Source organism: Camelina sativa, chromosome 7 (genome assembly GCF_000633955.1).
Source record: "Camelina sativa cultivar DH55 chromosome 7, Cs, whole genome shotgun sequence".
NCBI lineage: Eukaryota > Viridiplantae > Streptophyta > Magnoliopsida > Brassicales > Brassicaceae > Camelina > Camelina sativa.
This window is the reverse complement of record NC_025691.1, coordinates 30,575,169-30,578,638: the sequence shown is the minus strand read 5'-3', so window position 1 is coordinate 30,578,638 and position 3,470 is coordinate 30,575,169. Positions and strand designations below refer to the sequence as shown.

General features: G+C 37.1%; 1 protein-coding gene across 1 annotated transcript in view; it reads right to left on the bottom strand.

Moving 5' to 3' along the window:
* The window catches only part of LOC104705116 (proteasome-associated protein ECM29 homolog), a gene marked incomplete at its 3' end in the record, with an annotated part of 12,495 nt that continues 9,026 nt past the window's right edge, over nt 2-3,470 (bottom strand). Inside the window, exons 20-27 of the mRNA XM_019227194.1 lie at nt 3,368-3,464; nt 2,940-3,107; nt 2,568-2,861; nt 1,859-2,035; nt 1,317-1,580; nt 945-1,043; nt 678-862; nt 2-62 (exon numbers count right to left, since the gene is read on the bottom strand). Of these exons, the coding sequence (XP_019082739.1) occupies nt 2-62; nt 678-862; nt 945-1,043; nt 1,317-1,580; nt 1,859-2,035; nt 2,568-2,861; nt 2,940-3,107; nt 3,368-3,464 (1,345 nt within the window). The remainder of the gene's footprint in view (nt 63-677; nt 863-944; nt 1,044-1,316; nt 1,581-1,858; nt 2,036-2,567; nt 2,862-2,939; nt 3,108-3,367; nt 3,465-3,470) is intronic.

The window sequence follows — 3,470 nt, the reverse complement described above, 5'->3', positions numbered from 1 at the left end:
ATGGCTTTATCTCAGTACCAACTTTCTGAACTAGCAAGGAGATGAAGCTGGCAACACCAACTCTGTTAAGAAAAATGAAAAATTCAATATCTACAACTGATTACGTGAAATCTAATAAAATACACAACTCCAACACCACACTAAAAGCAGTTAGACTATTCCATTGAGGCAGTCTGCATTCATGAAGATGGAAAAGAAGGTATGGAATTGCATTACTTATTTTAAACCAATCAAATAGTAGTAGTTAGACGAGTCCATTGAGGGAGTCTGAGTTCATGAAGATGGGTGAAAAGGTAATAAGGTATGGAATTACGTCACTAATATTAAAATAATTGAACGGTTAAAGTTATTTAGTCTACCTTATGTGAACTCAGTTCTCTCAGGAACTCTTTACAAGCCATAACAAAAAACATTTAGGAAATTAAATAGGGGATATGATTATTTTCGTGTGTTTACATGGCAGAGACAGGACACTGGTCCAAAAATGGCTTAAATCATATGACATCATTTTTGAATGCAATCAATTTGACAAGGCATTGTTCCCAAGTTTTCTTACCTCTATCAAATTGTGTAATAAACTTAACAATAGTACCGGCCAAAACCCAAAGAAATATAGTGTCAAGTAAAAGTTGTAGATGGATTAGTTCGTTACCAATAGAACGTTTTAAGTAACTGACCTTGTATTGAGGCCAACACCACCCCGAACAAGTTGCGTGAGACGAGGAATCAACTGATCAAGTGATTCAATATCCACTATATTAATACACAGATCAAGAGTTTCCCACATTGGAGAGCCTTTCGAGATTGAAATTCGTAAATTTTCAAGTTTCTCGGTTTCTATGCCAATATTGGCAGCATGCAACTGAAACATGAAAAAATTAAATTTAATACGATTTCGGGACAAGGTGAAGATTCAAACTGAAGTTGCTGACAGTAAAGGATACCTCAACATAGTTAAGTCCTTGGTCTTCAAGACTAGACAAACTTTCCAACATACAGCAAACTAAGTCTGACAAATGTGGACGGAGGGCAACTCCAGCACCCTGCAAAGGGAAACAAATAGCACAAAATCACTTGAAAAGGATCATAAATATTTCCCTGGAGCACATTCAGTTGACCAAAAGAAGAGCTTCTACAGTCCGGATTTACTGATTACTCAACTGTATTGAAATAAAATAAAATATACCACTACCAAAGTCAAAAGAATAATCTCTGAGAAGAAGGCATGATATGAAAATATACCATTACCAGGAAACAAATTGGTCATATATGAGCACAACTCTCTTAGATCATCAATCTACCAAAGTAAGGCTAACCTTTGCAAGCTTCATAACAACTCCAATTGAAGCCTTACGTACACTGTCCACTTTACTCATTATTCCTTCAGAAAGCAAAAAAGGAAGAACAATATCCATTGCTTGTTTTGCATCTGATAGTTCAGTAAGCGTGACATCACAGATCCTTATCGTTAAGGATGTCACAGCACGACATAACTTATCACCAGCATTTCTCACAGTCTCTTTAATGTCATCCATTGCACGGAATGCAGCTATCCATAGTTTTTTCAAATGCTCCCTGACCTTTATTTACATAAGTGCATGAAATAAGAATACCAATTAGAAAATCTGATAGAACAACAATGTTTACATACAAGAAAGAAACAACCAGGAGGCTGGGTGAATATATATGTTATACTTCACTACAAGCTGGTTCTAGAACCCGGCAGGTATGTAAATTGATATACGAAAAGAATTAACATCATCTAAAAACCAGAACTAGTGTTTAAGATATGGAGTCTAACTTCATACATGCAACAGGAAATTTCATTTAAATTTTCTATCAGAAACGAAGATCCCACCTGGTCAAATTTCCGACCTTGAATTATATCAGCAAGGGCCAAACAGGATGCCTCACGAGAGCGCCAAAGCCGTGAACCACATTGTACTAGCAAATCATCGAAGATGTGATTCAAATGTTCATCAACAGCTTTCTTAGGGTCTTGTATCAGTGCTTTCCAAATGTGTGCCATTGCATCCTGCCAAGATTACATGAAAAGTAGCAATTACTAAAAGAAGTAAACAAACGCACCCTTTGCGACCTTTTATGACGAGATGAACCCGCCAAGTAGGAATAAGTGATATCACTCATATAGCTATATTTTTGGGTGGTGAAACATTATTTATCTTCAAATAAAAACTGAGGAACTTTATTCACTTAATAAAAATAAATAAATAAATGTACTGGACCGAAAGCGATTTATGCAGCTTGTAGAAGTGCAACTGGTAAATATTTCTCCTGTAAAACTAAAAAAAATCTACTGATTAAAGAAAAATGCTTTTCAATGCTAGAAATGGTGTCACTCAGTTCAGTTTAACAAGCCAATGTTTAGTCGCGAGACTAGTGATGAATATATAGCTTGGATATGCTGACACATCATCATTATGCAAAATAGAATAACAGCACAGACTGAACCATGAAATTATGAGCATTTCAGGATGAATAGGTCCCCTAATTGAATATACGCCAGATAGTAACAGGTCAATATTCCGAAAACGTAGTAATCCTACCTGCACATTTTTGTCAGGATCATATTGATAACGAATCAACCTCGGAATCAACAGTCGCAAATGTGGTCGAAGAGCATCTCCTGCTTGTTTGGCTATCTTGGAGAACCCAAAAGCAGCTCCTCTCTTTGAGTTAAGAGAAGCTTGGTGATTGGCTAAGTCCATAAATTTGTAAATTAAATCAGGTTGCCCCATTTCATTTGCAAGATTACAAAGCTCCTTGTAAGTGCTAATCTTCCCTCCAGTGGGACTCTCACCGATGGTTCCCTCTTGAAACACTTCAGAATCCTCAACAAGCTGAAAAACAAAAATACTTGAGGAACAAATACAAAAACTGAAGAACCAGAAAGAAGAACCCAGATGGATAGATTTTACCTTTATAGCTCGTTTTCTTTTGCTTGTGCCAGTTAGAGTATTTACCAGAGCATCTACTAGGTTTTTCTTCATTGATGCATCACCAAGTTCATAGATGATGCTCATGCCCTGGGATGCCAGCTCCTGTGTAAGTTCATTCTGGTCGCCTAACAAATGTGAGAAAGCCTCCTGCGAAAAATATTTTAGTTAAGCAGCAGTTTGTACAAGCTTCTACCCATTGTGGAGTTGACAATATAGCACAAGATGGTCATGGGGCTTTTGTAATAAAATAGTATTTGAGATAACAATCCCAGGGTATCATAGATGGCTCCAAATGGGTAATACATCTAAATTAAGTGGAATGATAATGTGCTTAATTTTCCTTATTGTTGTAATGGTGCAGGGGTGGGTTACAGCACCAAAGAAGCTTCCTGTTACCGCTTGCTAACCTGGATTTTAGGAAGCATTAGTTGGATTGATGACTGTTGGCCACAGTACATGGTCAAAGACAGCATCCACACAGTTCCAGCACATCGTTCATCCTTCCTGCTA